Here is a 19,948-nt window from a genome sequence, read left to right on the forward strand (position 1 = left end):
AGGCCTTGAATGTTTCTTCCCTCAAATTCACAGACTTCGAGGACTTCAACCTGTGGGAACCCTGTGAAAATTGAACTCTGACATACTGCACTGCCCATCTATTCAAGTGTTGGGTAACTTACTCTATAAAGTAGACCTCTCCGTTCTCGGTGTAGGCCATCTCCCAGTTGTCAGGCAGAGGTCCCAGCGGGTCCTCCGGGGGAGGATGGCTCAGGTGAGAGTGTGTCTGCTGTGTGCTCTCCGTGATGGACGGTGGTGAGGGGGTCGTCCCAATGTAGGGCGGTTCACTCTTGCGGGTGGCGAAGGGTCGCACCGAGTGATGAATCTCGTCTAATTCACTTGAATCTCCTGAAGTTAATTAAGACAAAGATGGCTCGGTGTTAAGAGCATTTTGGTCGCTGTGAAACAAAAGGTATCTGTGAAAACAATTTGGGTGCCACAGGAGGAGCTTCCCCACATGATCAACCAAAAATGTCTTTTTTTGGAAGAAAAACAATTGCTCCCAGTGCTGAAAGACTTCTCTGTTTGAGCATCACTACACACGATACTTTTCAGCCAGATTAACGTAACATATTCCAGGATGAGGAGTTCGAGAGTTTCTAGAGAGCCTCATCTTGCCACCAGCAGAACTACCCAAAAGCTTTTCACACTAGAATCAGTTACACTACTGTGCAGTATATCCATTTATCCTGAACTATAGAGACATTTGCTTCAGTTAAGACTGCTGAGTGGGCAGTTCACACCTAGAACCATGGCCTCTGAAGTGCTATCACCTAGCTTCCTGCTATCTCATTTTCACACTCACACTTGACTGGCACCCTCGCAGCTCACACAATCACAGACGGCAAATAAACAACTTTTGGTCCCACCTTCTTAAAACACATGGCAGAAACAGCTTTAGCACTGAGTCAACTGCCTTACAATGCCTGCTGACCTACTAACACACAAGTAGAGATATCAAATAAATGAGCGCAGTGAGTAATATTCTTCAAAATCACCACAAATTAAGAGCTAATACAAACAGCACTTCAGCTGAATGAAATCAAATCTCTCTGTTATGCACAAACACAGAGGACCTTCCAAGTACAAATACTATCATTGAGAATCATTTCAAACATGGAGGTTGCTCAGTCATCCACCCTCTGCTTCTTGCAGCCAGATGGCACTCTTTTACATTTTTGGATGCATAGATACAGGCAGTTGTAGTCAAACCCAGAGACCACTTACTCACCAATCAAAGAAGCTCTTGTGTTCTGCAGCCCCTCACCACGCCAAAGTGCTCTCTCTGCCGCTCTCTCTCCACCTCCTTTGTGCTCTTTCTCCTACTTCTTCATTTTCTGAGCTTATCCTCCTGCACACAACGCAATCTAGCCTGGATTCTCTTCCTCCCTCTGTCCAATCCCTTTCAGACTCCCCCACTTTACCCCTTTACAGCCACTCCCCCCCTCTTTCTTTTTAACCTCCTGCTACCTTGTCTCCACTTGCATCTCCTCCCACTTTATCCTTCACAACTAACATGCTCTTTTCTCTTGTTCCAAACAGAGCTGCTGTAGGCAGGATCGCATTAAAGTGTTATACTCCAAACCAAACAGCATGTTCTCAGGCTGCTGTTGAAGACGGCTCTGCAAGCAACGTCATGTGTACTCGCTGACTTCAGGTCTGTTTATTTTAAAGGTGTCTGCACCAGCTGAAAGAGTGTGTGAGTCATGGTGTAAGTTCTGCAAAACAGCTAGTATGCGAAAAAAGTCAGGTACATGACAAAAAAAATTGAGAAGGTGGAAAAAAATGTTTATCAAAGCCAAATGTGCCACTTCATATTGCCTGTTGCCTGCGCCAAATTTAATTTAGTTTGGAGTACGGTACCAGGGACCCGGATTTGTATCCAAATAAACGAAATGTCTAAATCCATTGGAGACGGGCTGCTGTTTACACCTGAATTCAGAATGTGTTTCAAATCTGTCTTGAGTGACTGCTTGTTATTGGATCTTCTCACTCACACTGAGAAAACTGCACATCTGTGCTCAGCCAAACAGCTAGAGGAAGTGCAGACTTCAAAACCTTGAACAAGGTGATGGCAGAAGCAAATCAACTGTATTTGGGATGTTTAGCATTCACTTTGCATCACACTATTGAGTGGTCTGAATGATCAATTTTCATTTATCTTTAATGTGTTTGGCTGCATTCACACCACTGGTTTTCATTATTGATTAATCTATGAAGCATTTTCAGATTAATTAGTTGTTAGATGATGTCAGAAACGAGGACAAATGCTCAACACTCTTATGCCAATCACAAGACATTACACAATCTTATGTGAAGCCTACATTCTGCTTACTTTATGGGGTATTCCAGCTATGTAGTGTTGCACCTGCATACTTGAGAGGGATAGATTTAAAAAGAAAAGGAAATATCAAAGCAGCAGAGGCTGAGATATCCTGACTTTAGTCCCCATCATGGGCCAAGACCTCAAAACAATGGATCCTACATTTCCCATGATGCAACTGGATAGTGTCAATCAGACGCTCTCTCCATCGCTAGTAAATATAAATATCTTTATAACTTTATAACTGCAGATAGTAATGCAAGCTTTCTGTTATGAATTTAAAGATGATGATGCTGATGACATCACCAGGGTCATTTTTTCAGATTTGACAAAGCTCCTTTGAGATTCTTAGGGGAAGGGTTAACATTGACATGACATTAAAAAATGTTTTCACAGGCTGTACTCCTCATTAACATTAAGCTGAACATAACATGTAAAGCTGACACCAGCTAACACCTCTTTAATATACAAAGTTAAAATGGAGACAACCAAGCAAATTTCTCACGTTTGACAAGTTGGACGGTCAAATAAATGAATCATTATCGAAAGCTTCTCTCAGTTGATTGAATAATGGACTATTATGATAGAATCACATAAGAACTATTTGATTTCAGGCGTTCGCTCGTCTTTTTAAACATTTGAAATAGAAACAACAAAAGTTCCATTTTATTAGGGATTCACTAGAAATTGATTTTTTGGGGAGGGAAAAACTTCCATTTGCTCAAGATTCTGCGTTCTACCATCATGACCTCAAATGATGTTGAACCACATGTCTGCTCACTTTATTTTACAACGGACATCCTCGTTTTCTAAGCTTTTAGTCTGGCACATTTCCAGGCAGCACATAGCACCTTTTAAAACAAGGTTACTAAGTGCTGCCCCAGACACAGACACAGAAACAACACACACATTCAGCCATTCAGACAGAAAAATAATTAACAACAGCTTTAGAAGGAAGGCAAATCAGTAGCAGGGTATAAATAAGAGACCTTGGTTAGATGATCTGAGTGGCCTACAGGTGGAATAAGAATGCAAAAGAATGTAAAACCACAAGACCATGTCGGGCCTTGACTGTGATGAGAGGTATTTTGCCATCTCTTCTACACTTTACAGGGAGCCAACTGAAGCAATGGATTGGTGTGATGTGGGATCTACGGCTGGTTTAGGTCAGCAGCTGGGCTGCAGTGCACAACTGCACGGCACAAGTTACAGGTAGGACAGGGATGCTTGACTGTGACAAGAAAAAAAGAGCATTGGAGTAGTCGGAAGGTGATAAAATTAGGGTATGGATGAGTAAATCTAGATATCAGGTTGATAGCATTAATTTGATTTTTAGGATGTTTTGGAGTTGGGAAAAGCAGGTTTGTACACGCTTATTTATTTATAGGGCAGAGTTCAGATTTGGGTCAAAGTTTACACCATTGCTCCTTGCGGAGGGTTCAACATTGGTGGTGAAGGAGCCAGTACAGGAGAGCCTCACTTCCTTCTGAATTTAGCTGAAGGAAACTGAGTAGCATCCATTCTTAAATAGCAGTCAGGCAGTTGCACAATGTCTAAATTTCACCCTTGTAGAGGTCCATGTGACTCAGGCATTACCTAAAACCTGTGAAGACATTCATCTATCATCTATCCCACCATCCACACACCGTGCCTTTTCCTCCCTCCTCCTCGACCTCATGTCCCCTTTTACATACCTGTAAAGCTACTGTTCATGTCAGGGAGGTCCTCGTCGTCCTCCTGCTGCGGCTCTCCAGGCCCTATTCCAGCATTGTGCATGTCATTGTAGGACTTGGAGCGTCGGGGAGTGGAGTGCTGCGAGCCCGGCAGGCTACCGCTGAGCCCGTCTGGCAGTGGGGCATCACCGCCGCTACCGCTACTGCTAATCACTTTCCCACCGGGGGGCTGCACCGGTGGCTTGGGTGTCCCATAATAGTTACCTAGGCAACGAAGAAGAAGGCAGGGAGGGGGGATTAAAAAAAAGATGGAGAAAAGAAGAAGGAGGGTTAGAGAGGAGGGGTCAAAGGGTTTTCTGTGTGTGTGTGTGTGTGTGTGTGTGTTGGGGGGGTAGTCATAGTCTTTGTATGCAAATTAAGAAGCTGGCTTTGTCTGTGGGAAAATGTGAATCTCTTTGACCCAAATAAAGTTCACAACCAAGACAACTTTGTTATAACTTAACACAAACTAATGAACATTTTATTTATTCATCAACACAAACTCATGAAGTTGCCGTCGAAGACATTTAGTGAAGCAGTTTGCTGCCAAATTGTTCTCCAGTGCCAGCACCACATTTCAACTAAACTGACAGTTTCAAAGGGGAGAGAACAAAACATGCCGAGCTGTCATTTTCATCCAGAGTAAAACCAGGCAAACCTAAAGAGACTGTACCATCTTAAGACCAGAATATACAGCCAACTTCTTAATGAGGCAGAATGGCATTAGCATCCAAAATATAAAGGCAACGGAAGAAAAGAACATTCTGGTCCAGGTGGCAGAATTACAGTCAAAAGATAAATTGGCAAACTGCTAATTAAATGTGGTATAGACTTTTTTCACAGCAGACATGTTGGCATGTTAAAGCAGGAAAAGCACAGGTGTAACTGATAACATTAATAACGACTGCATGAATTTAGGTGAGCTGGTTCCAGGCACCTGATCTGGATGGATCTGAGCCATTATTAGCAAAATATGTTTCACCTGTGCTGCCAAGTGTGCCATGAAAAATGTTAATGAGCAGGTGTCAAAACAGTTTTTTTAATAATAAAACCTGTCTAAACATTTAGAATAGGCCTGAAATGCCAACAACCATTGCATCATTGCATCCTGAACAAAAAACAACATTATTTTAATGTTTATCAACATAAAACCTAAAGTCAAGCATGGTGATGGAAATATTCAGGTGTGGGGATGTTTTTGCTGGTCTGCAGATTATACATCACCAGACTTTATTCCACACAGGCTGGACGCTGTTTAAAGAATATGTATAGTTCAATAATGTTCATATTTTTCCATTGTTACAACACAGACTACAGTTTAAAGCTTGTAAAACATTGGTAAATCACACCAAACATAGTATCATCAAGTCACAAACTGAATTAAATTCAGTACTAACTAAAATATCACCCTTTTGTCTCATGGACCAGTTTGCTATCATTTCTTGTTTAAAATGACTTTACACAGCAGTGTTTCACAAAGAATGGCTGTGTACCTGTGGGGATTTAAAGGTGCACAGACCGGCTTGCCTCGCCTTTCTGTTTCTATCTCGCAGTACGTGTCTGCTCTGTTGGTCAGCAGTATGTTTTATAAAGTCGCCCAAAAACCACATTCTGTTTTCTCAACAGCAGGTGAGCTGCGTGTGAAGAAAGCTAGTCGTAAATTAAGTTGCCAAACGCAACTATTGAAACCATTGTAGAACAGAATGACATCACAACAACTAGATGGACGAACAAGCTTGTATGAAACCCAGATTTGCCTGGGCTGGCCGCCGAAGTAAAATTGCTGAATTATGACTCGAGAAACACTTCACTAATCCAATAAAGTGGCAAGTACAACTCTTATTTGTGGTGTTTGGCAGCTAACAAAATGGTGCATGGTATGATCCCTCACTATGAAACCACCTTCTCGCCCCATCTCCAGGTTCATCTGGCTAGAATTTCTTTTGCAGTCTGATGTGGTCAGACAACTTGCCACAGGACTGCCCTGTGTAAAGCAAGTGAAAGGAAGACAGAGTTTCTGATTTCCTCCATACTGTGTCCAGTGGAAGAGAGTAAGCTAGTTGCCAGTCAGTAGCCCATCGGCCTTGTTTGCACCTATAGACTTGCCGTCAGAGCGAAAGCCATTGTTATGGAACACTGAACAAGCTGAGTGGACAGAGCAGACACTTAATTACACATTATCTGACTGAGTGGAGGTTATACATGTTTGTGTTGTTGTCTGCAGTCCTGTCACACAGTGTGTCTGTGGTGACCCTGGTTCATCAGAAAAAAGCACAAGTGTGGCGTGCTCCTTGTGACAACTTTGTGTCACTTGCCATGATGACTGAAGTTGGATTTAGTTTTGGCAGCTAGGAGGGAGCACATACTGAATGACTGAGAAATTATACAGGACAACACACACAGTCATAGCTAGGCTGGGATTTTAGTCAACTGCTGAAACTCCACAAGTTCACAGCGTATGACCCTGCCCTGACCTGAGAGTTTTATGTGTGTGTGTGTGTGTCAGTGCGACTAGCCTGCAAACACAAAAGATATCAACCAAACACACTGGCTACTGACAACTCCCCAGTCAGTCAATATAGCCAACATCCACAACATACATTTTTCATGAACATTCCTTTGTGATGTTGCTCAGATGAAAGACAAATCACGTCAAGATTTTGACAGCAACCTTTTCAACTTTCAAACAAACTTTTTGGCCTTTCTCGACTTTTCTCCGACTACTTCTACTTCAGCGAGTGTTTCGAACAAGTCCGAGGGCTACTTTCAACAACCTCCAGAGATATGAGATGAACATGTTGCTGACGGCTATCTGACCTGCATTTACGGTGGTGGACAGCAAGAGAACTCAAATTTTCCGTTTGAGAAAAATATTTTCAAAATACAACCTGTCTTCATGCTGCACTGTTCTATGATGTATTATAAAGACTAGCTGTTGAGACATTAGTATACCTGCCATTTAGCCAAAGATTTCTTTTAATGAGATTCAATCTAGCATGAAATTTTGGCGCAAAGGGACACCAAAACTGGACTGTGGCAGGGGAGGGCTGACAAAAGACACTGTTCCCTCCTGCTGTGCTAGCAGGTGCACCTGTCCAGAAGTGGGCTGACGGGCCTAGACAGGTACACAACCTGCCTGCTTGCTGACAGCACACCATGGAGCACATCATGGGGACTGTCTTTAGGTTCAGGTTCAATTCTATTTGGCAATTTAAGCATGTTTACCTGCTGACACACACAGAGAACAAAAATGACAGTTGTGCCCGAGAACGCAGACATATAGCCACTACTAGCATCCAGTACATTTCTGGAGCTTCACCGCAAAACAGCGTTTCTGCATTCTCCTGAACAACTTAAGTAGATAGGGACCTGTTTAAAAACAAACAAACATGAAATGACTCCAGTGTAATCCAGGTCTCTAGAAGCACAGAGATCCAAAATTTTAGTTAAAAAGACAAAATTTACACCATTGATTCACAGTCAAGCTCATGCACCCACTTCAGATGGGCATGCACTAACGCTTTTAGCGCAACAGTGAGGATTTCAGCTTAAGGGTGCAAATATCGTCTTTTCAAATCAATTTGGGAACTCGAACATCCAGAGACTTGAATTACACTGGATGACCTGTATGGAGCCATTTTATGTTTTCTTTGTCCTCATCCACTTAAAGATGTTTGGGGGAATGCTGTCTATGGTGAACTTAACCTTTAAAGCTACATTGGCAATATGTCAACCTGATGCCAAATACTCTGTGTTGGGTCAGTTAGTCATGAAAATAATAAAATGCACTATATGCAGATAAATGTGTGATTTTATAATTTACCTTCATATGTTCCAATCTCCAATAGGGTTCCACTTTTCTCCAACTCCAGGAAGTCCTCTACTGAGAGGAAGTTGTAGTCCACACCAGGAACTTCTCCTTCTCGTGGGGCACGGGTTGTACCTGGATAACCAATCAGAGACAGGGTATGAGTTAGCAAACTAGAATGAATATTGAATTGCAGTGAAGTATTCGCTCTAAACCTTGTACTAACTCAGGTAAGACATACCATCGCAGCATTTATTTTTCACCTATTTCCAGGGATTTGGGATTTTAAGGTAAATCAAACAAGATTTGTTCAGTGTCTCAGTTATAGTATGTACATTTACATTTGTAACACAAATAACATGATAGCATTTTCCAAAAACAAGATGAGCCATTGCTTGCTAGGATTGCCTTCACACTGGGGTAAAGTGAGGTACGGTAGTAGCACCTTAGTGGGATCCTGCCATATGCTCGGGGTAAAATGGAAGTGGGAGTGGGAGTGTGTGTGTGTGTGTGTGTGTGTGTGGTTTGGCATGTAGCCTGTGAGATTCTAGCACTTGTATTTAACGCTGACAGTTGGTGTCAATAGTAAACAGCTTTACAGCCGAGAGAATAGTGAAATGACAACGGATCTAGAAATAAACTGACGACAAACACTGCAAAATTAATTGATAGAGTCATACTATTTTTTTTTTCTTTTAAGCATTCTTAGAAGTCTTTCCCCACACTACACTGACTGTAGCTCTCTTGCGAGGTGTCTCACTCTGCATTTACTGTATCCTACAACAAAAGAAAAAACATGGTATAAACTGACAGCGCTCATGGTGAATAATCTCTCTCTTCCTGCTTTTTCTGATAGACACTTGTTTGCCAACAGAGGGCTTTCCTCTTTGCTACCTTCCCTCGCCTTCCCCCTCTTCCATCTCTTGCTCTATCTGTCTTATCTCCCAATCACTCTGTCTCCAGTGGGTTGGTAAGCAATAAGCTGGTAAAAATAGATGTGTGGGGATAGGGGGGAGAGGCTCCCACTGCAGCCACGTTCAGTGACACTGGTGATAAATCACAGATGTGCAGATCCTAACTGGAGTGAGCGTGCATCACACTCACGCAAGCATGTAGAGAGGCATGCAAGTTGCAATGCCTGTAGACACCGATTCTCTCACACCGAATATATTCTTGACATGCATCAGTTTAATCACATTCACAGTCTAGTGTAACATTCCCAGTCTATTCTTTAATGATATCCCTGTGATAGACTACATCGCTAGCATTCATACTTCAAAACTCCACTATTTGTGACCAGACACTCTTGCGGCAAGAGGAAATCTACTCCAAGTCAAACAAATCCCCTCCGAAGTCCATCAAACAAACAGTCATTCCCAGGCGCCAAATCTTTTACAGAAAGTCGACCTTGGAGAGTCCTCAGCCGAGCCCAAGTTCAGCCGACTGTCAGTTCACTTCCCGCACAAAAGTGGCCATTGATTCGACTCCATTTGGACACTGCTGCTCTTAGAAAACCAAATAGGAAGTGGAATTGTGACCAGTGTTTCAAAAGGGATAGAAAAGCCGAGGCTTGGCTTAGACCCAGGGGTAAGACACTGTCATCGCTATAGGCCTGATTCATTCAATACCACCCTACAAAAGCTCCTTTGACCAAGCTGTGAAATAAAGTGAAAGGGGTAAGACAGGTTGGGACTGAAGAGTTGGGCATAGAGGCTCATGCCTAGAGTTGGGATTGTATGAGCGGCACAACAAGTATTCCGAATGCCGTGCTTTTAAATGCAGTAGCAGAAGAAAGAGAAGGAGTTAGCCCACCAAAGCTAAGGGTTAGCATAATCCAGTGACTGGCACATACAATGAAGCCTTGGAGATTTGCTGTGAGGATGTTCGTCTAGCGCTGGCTGGCTTAACAGCTTCAACATCTACACCAGCCGAGATTGGTGGGTGGGCGTTGTGTTAAAAAAAACAAAAAAAACAAACCCTCATCATTAGCATTTCAAGAAGATGATGAGGAGTATGTGTTGAGATATTGGCAGTTGTACCGTAGTGAAGGGAGCAAATAATGCTGCATCAAAACACATGCCCAGAAATACTGTAAATGTACGACAGTCCAAACTGTATAAGACACAACATTAAATGATCCAGGACTATATGTTCTTCAAAAAAATAAAGAAAAAGGAAATGAAAGTAATTTCTTTGTCTTCATACATCATACCACTGGGTTTCTGCTGTTGCTAGGGACAACCCAGGAAGGATAGGATAGAGAAAGAGAGAGAGAGATGTGGGGAAGCTTAAGTATGTGGGGAAGTTTGTCCTCCAGTGATGATGCAGTCCTCCTCTGGCTTTACAACTCCCTCTTCACTACAGACTTATTAAATACCACAGAAGTACGATTGATATTTTCCATATACAAAAGCATAAATTATGTACAAGTATTTAATTTTGGCATATTTGAACACTCTGTGGTGAAGCCCCAGCCAAAAACTTCGACCACTGGCCACAGACCAGAATGCTGGCGGGTTTAACCCTCAAAAGACAAGGAAATGATCTGCTCGGGGAACACTAGTGCTATATGTGCAAATCCGTATTCACAAAGGGTATACATGTATAAGGGTGTGAAGCTGGGTGTTGCTGAAATAAATCAATTATTTAAAATACTGAAATCAAAATATGGCCAAGTACAATATCCAAATTCACCAAAGCCGCAATCTTTTGATAAAGGTAAAAAAAAATGTGTCACAACATACCATTAGAAATTAAGTGCTGCCCAAGCCCACAAATCATATTCTCCGGATGTAAGGGAACATTATTGATTGGTACAAACCCCAGCAAAGATCACATCATCATCCTTTTTATATGTCTTTTCAGTCATTTTTTTTACTTTCGTTGACTGTGGTAACTCCCCCTGTGATGCGAGGTCTTGGGTCAAGGCAAACTTTCCATGACTAAATCCATGGCTAACTGAGCCATGCGCTAATTAGCTAATAGTAGCTAGCAAAGACCAGCAGTTGTCAGTTACTGTGGTGATATGCTGCCCCCTATATTTACAAAAATTCTGGCCATTCATGTCTCAAAAATGACCACTCCCACTAAAATCGTGACTCATACAGTATGTCAAAATAATCTCAATAGACTTTTTTGTATATAGAACTCTACCAACAAATTTCAATAAGTGAGGTCTGACTGCTTTGTGTGCTGTAAGATCCATGTTCGAACATATGGAGCTCCACATGACCTTTGGTTCTGTCCCTCCCTCTTTCTTTCTCCTTCACTCTCTCCGTCTATCCTCTTGTCTGTCCCCGTCCCTTCACACAGATGAGGGCACAATGCTGAGCCACCTTTCCCCTCTGGCAATCCAGCAGAGGTCTGACTCAGATACCGACAGTCACAGAGGAGTCATATGGCTTGTGTGTATGTGGCTAACATGCGTTGGCCTGTAATAGTGCAAAAAGGGCTGGGAAGGAAACACCTCCTGTCATTATCAGCAGCTGTTCCACCCCCTGCCAGCCGGCACATACGCATGAACATGTGCACACACACACATTCACGAACACACACCCTCTAACATACACCCTCATTGACAATTGGGAGGAGGTGCAAGGCCACCAAATGGCATGGTCTGGGGCTAAATGCGAGCTGTGGGTGGAGGGTAATCACTTAATGGAGCTTTATTCGCCCATCTCCTCTGCGCCACACACACACACACACACACACACACACACACACACACACACACACACACACACACACACACACACACACACACACACACACACACACACACACACACACACACACACACACACACACACACACACACACATTTTCATTACCATAACAGCCACAGTGGGAGAACTGTCCTGTCTGTAAGCCACCTATGGTGACCAGATTAGACCCCCACAGTGAGGAGAACAACTTAGAGTTCAGCACCTCTGAACTGTATCCACAGTTACTTAATGCTAAAAAACCATGTTGTAGTAACTGACCACATCACAGCCATACTACTTAAGAGAACATGGGGAGGACCATGTTACCTCCACTATCTTCATATCAGCTGTTTCTCCCTATCAGGGAGAACCTACATCCTGATTTCGTCATAAAACAGCTATTTCTGGCCTTTCTTTGTTTCTTATTGTTCCACATTGTTTGGTCTGACATTTAGATATTCAAGCATTAGTGGAGCCAGAAATGAACACTTGGCCAGTGAGAAATAGCTTTGAGCAGAGTCTCCAGCGACACAGTGAGAGTAATGGCACTGACCACAGCACAATGGCACAACAACTCAAGGGACTGCATTGTTGTGGGTGTGTTGCAACAGGGTACAAGTAAAAAAGATTAAACAAGAACCAGGAAGCTTGAAGTTTTATCAAACATCAAGACATTGTGCATTGGTTCATACTCCTTTTTGGCCAGATGGCTGGGCTTAGAAAAGTTATCATGGCAACAATCAGCTTCTACTGTAACGAGGCAATATTAGCATAATGCTATCAGAATACAGTGATCACCACAACATTAAAAAGACCTACAGGTCTGCTGGGAAAATGACAGACCCAGATGGCAGTGGCCCCCAAAACAGGAGAACACGCTCTACCAAACCACAGAAAACTGCTCAGAAACAGAGCAAGGAACGTGACAGAGCTTAGGAAATCCCAATCTCCAAAGATCCCAATCCAAATGAGCATCTATGGGACATGCTGAAACCGGTCCAACCCCTAGGCCCACCTCGCAACCCACAGAAACCAAAGGATTCGCCCTTGTGCAGGATACCACAGGACACCTTCAGAGGACTTCTGTCCATGCCTCGGTCAGAGATGTTTTGGTGGAATGAGGGTTCCAAGGTGTTTATGTTGTTGTGGCTGATTGGTGCACGCTTTAGGGACATTTTGTCAAAGCTGCTGCTATCATTCCAGTGCCAAAAAAGCCAACAGGATTGGATTCTGAACAATTAATACTTGTGTGTCTAACAGTAGTCAGCCACTACTCATGGACAACATAAAATTCAGTCTGTCCATCTCATTAGATCCCTCCAGCTGTCTCTCCAACTGCTCCGTGAACAACTCTATATCCTTTGCCTTCTCCACCATTCCTGACACAGCTGAAGAAGAGGATGTGAGGATGCAGTCCTTTACCTGAGCTGAACTTTCAATACTATGATTTTTAAAAAAAAGCTTTACCAACTAGGTTTCAACACACCACAGGTTTGCCAACAACATCACCAATACCAACACACTGAGCACAGAGATGCATCACCACTGATGCTGTGACTGGCTTATCAACAGTAGCAGGCAGACGCAAATACAGTAACTTGACTTGTAAGGCGATCATTACAAAACAAGTGGACTTAAACAAGGCCTATCCTGACTGAACCCCACTGGATATCAGCACCTCTGATGTTCAAAGAGTCATGAATATTAAGTTTCTTAGTCTAGACCATAGTGAGAATCTTATCTCAAACCATAAATCCCATCCTCCTTAGCTAAGAAAGTTCAATGATTTCCCTTCTTACAGCAAGTGAGACAGAAAAGACACCTAGCTCTAATCTGGTTTACGTTCTATTGAATTCTATTGAAACACCATTTAAAATGTGCCGAGTCACAACATCTGGGATGGGGCCGACAACAGAAAACATATAGACGTCTCTTTCCGCTCTACATTTTGGAGTTGCTGCACCCTCAAAGCTTTCTGTCTTATCAAGAACCCCTCTTGTTCATTTCAAAACTTATCCGTTCCTCTTCAATCTGGCAGAAGGTTTCAAAGCCCCCCAACGAGAACAGCAAGGCAGAGAAACAGCGCCTATCCCCAAGCTGTTAAGCTTCCGAACTCAAGGACCTCACAAGCACAGCTATTTTAGCTCAGACAACTGAGACATTTTAGCTAACATCAACACTTAGCTGTTGGCTTAAATGTCCAACTGGTCCTTCTGCTGTCCCCTCTACCTCCACATTGCTACTCCCATCGCCTGCGCTGTAAGTGAGAGCACTAAAAGGATTAAGAAAAATGTTGTCAGTTGAATCAATCCCTCATTAAATCGATCTTAATCTTGACTTCCATTTTGCTGAACTACAAAAGTAACCACTGATTGTGAGTGAAGCTTTGTATAGCTTATTTCCCCCCACTTGTACCATTTTACAACAAAATTGGTGCATAAATGCAGGTTTTTTCAAATACAGGCAAACCCACATAAATAGGCATTTGACTCCTTTCCCATCGCCAGTGTTTTTATTTGGTGTCAGGTTCAATGTCAACATAAGTCCAAAGCTTAAAATTGCCTAATATGTCTGATATAAATGCATATTTGTCCAAATTCAAATCTCAGTTAAGTGATATTATCAATGTTAACAGTCAAAAAAATAACTTGTTGTGAAAAGGGCTACTAGTATCATAACACAACCCTATGTTTTGTTTATTCGGTCAGTAATTAGATGGTCTAGATGACTCCTGAAAGCTCTCCGTTCACTTTATTCAGACGTTCCAAGAAAACAAGCTCAAGATGGTTTGAGTGTACACAAACTGTCCAGCATGAGACAGAAGAGAGCCAAAGTAAACCAGTCATCAGTAAATATACTCAAACAGGCTGGAGGCTGGAGAGAGCTGCTGATTATATTCAGGAGCAGGGTGACTAAAATTGTCATCAAAATGTATTAAAGGTTAGCTAATAAAAGGTTCAAATTTATGAGGGGTAGATGTTATAAAAACTAATTGACAACTAATAGTGGTCAATTAAATATATTTACTTTTTGAATAAAATATAATTTCATGGGAATCAAATGCAGTGTAACTCTTGATTGAAAAATTTACTTATGAATAAAATGTATCTAATTTTGTGTCATTGCACCATTTAAAGGTAGTGAAGGTGATTCTGGAGAAAGATACTTGATTGATGAGTCTCAACGATCAAGTATCTTTGTCCAGAATCACCTTCACTACCTTCAAGTTCTACTGCCAACACAACATCTTTCTGGAATGCCCATTTTGCTCTGTGTCCTCAGGATGTATAAGTCAGTAACATAATGTTAGCGCTTTGACTCTGCAAGTTGACTTTGGGGTTGTTCTGACACCGAATGGTCAAAAGTCAATTCATGTGCCTTTAAACACACTAATTGGATAATACATAGATCAGAATTACATGTTATTATTATTGTTGACAGGTAGAAAACACTACAAACCTATCTAATTTATTTAAATGTTAATTTTCAAATCTTTATGAAACACAATTGACTCCTCCACAATTCCAAAGGCCAATAGCAACCCCTTTGGTGTCACCATGACCTTGGTGCTGCTAATCAAAATGTCAACCCCTCCACACCCCATCTCAGGATTGGGCTTATCAACTACAGAGAGCATCCGGTTACTCCATGATGTCTTTCAAACCACAATCAATACATGACAGCAATTGGTCACCACCCTCGCTGTGACCTTGGCCCTCCCAGTTTGACTACACTGTCACTCAGCTTACAGAGGATCAATATCAAACTGTCTTCTTTTTGTCATCTTCCCATCACCTCGACTCAATCGACTGAACTGTGCTGTTTAAGGTTCAAATCTTGGTTCAAGGTCAACAATGAGGACAATAGTGATAGTGTGTATTTTACTTGTGAAGCCATATTGAACGCCACATGCAAAAATCAATAGATAATAGCTATTTATTCCAGGCAGTTACATATCAAGATGGCCTATAACAGCAAATCTATAAAGAAAATCTATAATATCTATAACTAGCTCTCCTGGAAAGCCTAAAGCAAAGACTCTACATAAAAGCATAGACATTCATATCCTTCTTTCAAATGTATTCATGGGTCACCTCTCTTGCTACTGCTGAACAACTGTGAACCTCTTACGCTACCTTTATGGGAATAAATTAGAGATGAAAGTGTTTGGATGAGCAAACCATTCACATGCAAACCCTGAAATAGACCTCATGATTTAAGTACAGTAAAACAAAACACATCGCTTTAATGTACTTAATATATGGAAGTTCTTCACCTCTCCCCTCGTCAAGCACAACTAACACTCACTGGCAGACAAATCCAAGCACCTCATCTATATTTAATTGATGGCAGACTATTTTAAGTGAGCATCTGCCCTTCTGGTAGCAGGATAGACTCAGACTAAGGTTGCTGACATATGTGAAGGCAGAGGATGACACTAAGATTAGATCTCAGAGTACAATGACATTGGAAGACAAAAATGACTATATCATTCAATTACACATGACTGAAACAATAGCTAAATTATGATCATTTCAAACTGTGCTAGGAAGACAGAAATGCTAACAGTGGAGGGAAAAATAGCTCATCCTGCCAACAACTGTGTTTAAATGACAGAGGAAGACACATGCTGTTAATATCAGGCATCCTTATTTTAACTCAGTGACATCAAAATACATGAAAACGTAAAAGGAAGCTGTACAGGCATGCACAGGGCCACAACCCAGCTTCTAAAAATAACCATGTGTGAAAAATCTGTTTATTTCCTACGCTTGCGTTCCCCCAGAGCAATAGAGCACCCTGGGCCCACATATCCCCCAGGCCTGGCCTTGCATTTTAGCTGTGACCTACATTTAATTCCTTCCACAAGGACAACGTTGGACTTGACTCCTTGGAGGACTTTGGGTTTATGGCTTCGAGCTGAGGAGTCGTCTTGCTTGACATCTTCATTGGATCCAGTTTGGTGTTGCAGAGCGGCAAGTATATCTACTTCTCGCTTAAATCTCACCGCTTTCTTGAGTTTGAAAGATGCAAGTGAACCAGATTGAAGTACTTCTTTCATATTGGTCCCGGGCCTCTTTCTCTTTTTGCGGCCTCCAAAACAACCACAAAGCTTGAGAGAGAAAAGAGTGAACATGCCTTTTTGCTGGTCCTACTAAATCAAATAGAAATCCAGGTGATGAGTCCAAAATATCCTTTAGCATCACTGTTCTAACAGTAAAAGTTAGTTCCACAATGGAAAGCTACAGCAGCAAAATTACAGCAAAGTATCCATGTTCCTGTGCTTTTCCTCCTGGATCAAGTCATTACAGATAGCATGAAAAAAACGATCGGACATGCTTGTCTTCTTTCTTTGATGTGACAAAATAAACCCTCTGTGAATTACGTGCAGTAATAGTACTGCAATGCACAATGTGGTAAAAACAGAGGAACATTCAACAACTTTTGTTTGCTGGAAGAACCAGGAAGAGGACTTTGTTCTGGCCCAAGGGCTCCAAAGACTTTAAGGGGAGTATCACCGAAGGTTTGCTCCACCCAAAAAACACATTTTGTCAATATCCTTGTGCAAAGAAAAGTCACAGATGTGCTGGTTAGCTTGCAGCTTGGACGAGGTCCTGGAGTGGGTTACTGTTTTACGTAACTTAGATTAATTTAGAAGATTCTGTTCACCTGAAACTGACAGTGATCAATGTTTGTCTACTCTGCCAACAAGCACATTACACACCTCTTCTCGAGGTCAATGTGTTTTCGGTTAAATGCCTAAAATAAGGTCTGTGGTTAACACGCCAGGAGATTTTCATGTTTTGTTCTACACCATAAAATCAGTCAGTAAATACCACTCATGTGAATTATAAGGCCTTTACGAGTCTTAAAAAAGACAGTCGCTAACAGATAAAACTAACAAATTAAACATTTAAGGTCATCACACTGAGACTCGTCTTGAGACTCAACTAATCTTTACAGGCAGATTTTAGTTATGAACTATTTTAACTCTCCAACTAGTAGATTGAGAAATTTCTGGGAAATTGTGTGTAGTATAATGTATACAGAAGCTAAGTGGTGGTGGTGTTGATGCCTTGCGGCCAGAATGTAGTCTGTTTATAACCGAACATTAGCTTTTTACTTGTGGTGATTGCATTTACTGCTTCAAAAATCATAAAAGTGGTGTTCATCTGTGAAGATTACTGTGCTGAACAAAACATTTCATAAACATGCGTTTGCCACTGTGCTTATACTCTGCAATAATCCAAAATCCCGTTGAAAAATCCTACTGGCTTTCTGTCAGGGGAACCAGGGTGATGCTAACTTACGGGTTAGTCTACAAAAATACATCAGTCCTGCCACTCTCTGTTGCGTTAAAGCAGATACACCCTGTATTTCATACTGCACAGACATATTTAGCAGTTTTGTGCACACCACAGCTCTTTTGTGCCTAAAAGTTCTTGCAGCATCTACCTAGAACCGGTTTCAAGTAGTCTTAAAGCTGTTTTGTAATCTCTCAAAGCAACTACACTAACTTTATTCCTCATCATGAATCACTGAAGACTGAGTTCGTTGTGCTCCATCGCCCAACCAGTTGAACCTGGAATTACTTAACATCAGGAAACAAGTTAGTCAGGCTCTTAATAAAACACACCTACCCAAACACTGTGCAGCATGTGACTCCGTAAGCTAATACGACTAAGATAATTATGCAGTTGGGGTGTAGATTTGGATCATTACAAACACATTGAGATTCAAAAAACTTGACTCTGGAGTGAAACCTTTACAGTATCGCAAACACCCAATTATCAAGGCAGTTGTTTCCATCACGACCCTTCTTTCCATGAGAGGCAGGCCTTCAGAGTATGCCCACACTACACCAACAGATACACAGACTTCAGTATGACCTAGATACAAATTGTCTTCAAAAGTCAGAGGGTTCAGAGAAACGACATATACAGAAAGGTGAAAAACACCCATAAATCTGAGCATCGTGGGTTCATAAAATGCAGGATTGCAGAACACATAAACAAAACACAGGGGAAAAAAGATGATGATGGTTAACTGATCAGCACCATGAGTGAAAAGTAGGCCATCATAAATGTGTTTGGCAATGATTCATTATCATAATTGTTCTATTAATAGACTGAGCTATTCTTATTCGGCTTGTGTGTTGGCATCCAGGTCATTGAGGACAGGAGTTATTTGAAAGAGTGCATTTTAAGTAGTTTGCAACTGACATGGAAACAATGGCCGCACTCAACAACTCTGACGGTGTTTTTGGGAAATTTTTGGTTCTCTACAATGGATGAGACACATGAATCATTGACAAAGAGTTAAATGTATGTGCTCACTTAGAGAAGAAGCTGTTATCTGCAAAGCTTGATTAAAATTTTCATGAGCGTGACCCAGTGGATAGCACAGGAAACCTGTGGTACTCACTCCCTCAGCTGCACTCCCCTCCATCACTCCTTTCTGCTTCTATCACTCCTCCACTTCATTCGTCCTTTCTCTCCATGCTTTGTTTGTTCTGTCTTAAAGCCTACTGGTCCTTTCATTTGTTCCAATTCTTTAAATCTCTGACACTAGCAGCTCTCCCTTTTAATCTTTAAACCACTATTCATCCACTCTTTCTTTCATATAAAGGATATTAAGGAAGTTAATACCACAGACTCCTCCACCCACCCTCTGATCTGCTCATTTGTGTTTTCTCAGTCTCCACTACATTTGGCTGATGTGATGACTGCCTGTGTGGCCAGGCAAAACTGTTCCTACTTTCGGGTTTACTGGAGGACAACTGTGGTTTTTCTCAAGCCGCTGACTGAGTCCTGCCAAAAGCCCAAACCCCATTTTGCCGCTCTGATCTTGATGATGTCATGTAATCCAGATGTACACCAAATAACTACTTCATTCCTCTTGGCTGCCACTCACTTAAATGACCATTCATACTAACATCCAGATGTAAAGGATAACGGATACTGTATAATAGTTTACATAGAGTGAAAAGGGAGTCAAATGTTTTGTGTGGGGAAAGAGCTGACTAATGAGAAAATACTTAATATACTGTATGTGACTGAAAGTGTTAATGATTTATCCTGACAACCACTAATCGCCAGTATTACCTTTACTGCAACATTGATTCTTGTGATCTACATTTTAAAAAGGCACTTCACTGATTTAGCATTGCATTCGTAGAACATTGTCAGAGTTTTGAACTTTTTTTTTTTTTTTTTAAAGGAACAAAATTGCTGCAGCAGAACCAAAGATACCCTTTTTTATTCCCCTTATTGCTCTTCATTGTCAAAACTTGAAGCCTTCATTACCCACAATGCAACTCAACTGCCAATAGTTCCAGTGCCAGTGGCAGATGTTAATCAGTTGTGTCTGATTCCTTGTAGTTTGCAAGACATTCCAGTCA

General features: G+C 41.6%; 1 protein-coding gene across 2 annotated transcripts in view; it reads right to left on the bottom strand.

Annotated features, from left to right (window-relative positions):
* The window catches only part of magi1b (membrane associated guanylate kinase, WW and PDZ domain containing 1b), a 140,416-nt gene that overhangs the window by 41,475 nt on the left and 78,993 nt on the right, over positions 1-19,948 (bottom strand). For both annotated transcript variants that reach the window (XM_084348393.1, XM_084348392.1), the window contains exons 3-5: positions 7,859-7,978; positions 4,018-4,260; positions 123-348 (exon numbers count right to left, since the gene is read on the bottom strand). In XM_084348393.1, the coding sequence (XP_084204519.1) occupies positions 123-348; positions 4,018-4,260; positions 7,859-7,978 (589 nt within the window). The remainder of the gene's footprint in view (positions 1-122; positions 349-4,017; positions 4,261-7,858; positions 7,979-19,948) is intronic.

The sequence above is a fragment of the Pagrus pagrus genome (genome assembly GCF_965226575.1).
Source record: "Pagrus pagrus genome assembly, chromosome: 3".
NCBI lineage: Eukaryota > Metazoa > Chordata > Actinopteri > Spariformes > Sparidae > Pagrus > Pagrus pagrus.